This window comes from Ischnura elegans, chromosome 12, assembly GCF_921293095.1.
Source record: "Ischnura elegans chromosome 12, ioIscEleg1.1, whole genome shotgun sequence".
Taxonomy (NCBI): domain Eukaryota; kingdom Metazoa; phylum Arthropoda; class Insecta; order Odonata; family Coenagrionidae; genus Ischnura; species Ischnura elegans.
In genome coordinates, this window is record NC_060257.1 from 71,757,363 (window position 1) to 71,758,745 (window position 1,383).

General features: G+C 55.1%; 1 protein-coding gene across 1 annotated transcript; it reads right to left on the reverse strand.

Annotated features, from left to right (window-relative positions):
- Positions 1 to 499: 499 nt before the first annotated feature.
- On the reverse strand, positions 500 to 946 carry LOC124168709 (homeobox protein ESX1-like). The gene has a single exon (XM_046546975.1). It carries the CDS (start codon positions 944 to 946, stop codon positions 500 to 502), a length of 447 nt encoding a protein of 148 aa, XP_046402931.1.
- Positions 947 to 1,383: the final 437 nt, after the last annotated feature.

Consider the following 1,383-nt stretch of genomic DNA (forward strand, 5'->3'; position numbering starts at 1 on the left):
GGCGTGCCTTAGTGAGTTTCTGATAGCCACCTCCACATCTTTTTCAGGGACTGACATGCTCTCCTGCACTGCTCCTGTAATAATGAAGTATATAAAAATTTCACTGTCGCAAGAAATCGTCTCTTGTAGGTAACAAGCAGATTACATAGGACAGGAAACCACAGTCTTATTAGTCTCGTGTTTAACATTCTTAAGGTTTCAAAATTAGGAAACCTGTCCATTTTAGGCCGTAAACATTTAAGAAACTTTTCTTTGGCTTTTTGTTCTTGTCGTATCCTCCGCTGCTGAGTCGTTGAGGGGTCCTGGCTGGGAGCGGGTCCTCATGAGTAGTCTGGGAGAAGGACAAGCAGGAAACATATACACACAACTACAAATTTTAGTCGACCCAGGTTTATTGGTCGTCTGGTTGGAACATGGGGCCTTACTCCGCGTAGGGAGCAGGCGTTGTCAAACAAATCACACAAATCGCCTGAAGGGCGTCCGGCCGCGGGCTGCAGGCCTAGTCAGTCTTCTGCGTTGGTCTCCTGGTCGGCTGCTTCTGAGGCGAGGGCCCAACCAACATCCTCACCACCGTCGGGTCGCTGATCCTCCGGGGTAGTCTGGTCACCGTGGCGTAAGGGGTGAGCGGCGAGTCGAGTGGTCGCAGTCCGTATGATGGCGGCGTCGGCGGCAGCGGGCTCAGGAGCGGCTCGAGTTGATACCGGGCGTAGGGCGGCGGCGGCGTCGGCGGCAGCGGACTCAGGATTGGCCAGGGGTGGGCGGCTGCTTCTGCGGCCCACTGTTGGTAGTCCTCGACACTGGGGGACTGCGTTGGCCTTCTGGTCACTGGTGCTGGTGGCGGCGTCGAGCATGAAACTCCAGGTTGGTCCGGTGGTCGGCGCGCTGCTTCCTCCTGCCGCTGGCGGGCTCTGGCGGCGTTCCGGGCGAGGCGGGGTCGTCTCGGCATTCGGCTTCGGGTTCGGCTGCACCGTGGAGAGTTGTGCCGCTTCGCAAAAAGCGCGGGTTACGGCGTCGGGGTGAGGATGCGCTCGCTCCACCCTCGTAGCAGTTGAAGGTGACGACTCGAGGCTGCTCGCACTTCGATCCGTCTCCTTGCTCTCCCTCCTCCGTTCTGTCTTTTCGGGCAAGTTCAAGTTCAAGTTCAAAAATCGTTTATTCCACGAGCAAATGGTTACAAAATTAACAACAATAACAACATAACAACTACTCGCGGAGCTGGTGTAGGCTTTCGCCTCTTCAGCATTACTGGGGATTTTCACTGGTACGGGAGTGGTGTCGGCCCGGCATTCGCCCTAAGGAGGTGGGAAACCCGTAAAACCACCATCAGGCCACCACGGTTCGCAATAAAATATATATAATAAAATCAACAAAATAGTCACCCAC

Excerpts from the sequence above, each read along its gene's own strand:
- LOC124168709 (XM_046546975.1), bottom strand. The coding sequence starts at position 946 with ATGCCGAGACGACCCCGCCTCGCCCGGAACGCCGCCAGAGCCCGCCAG.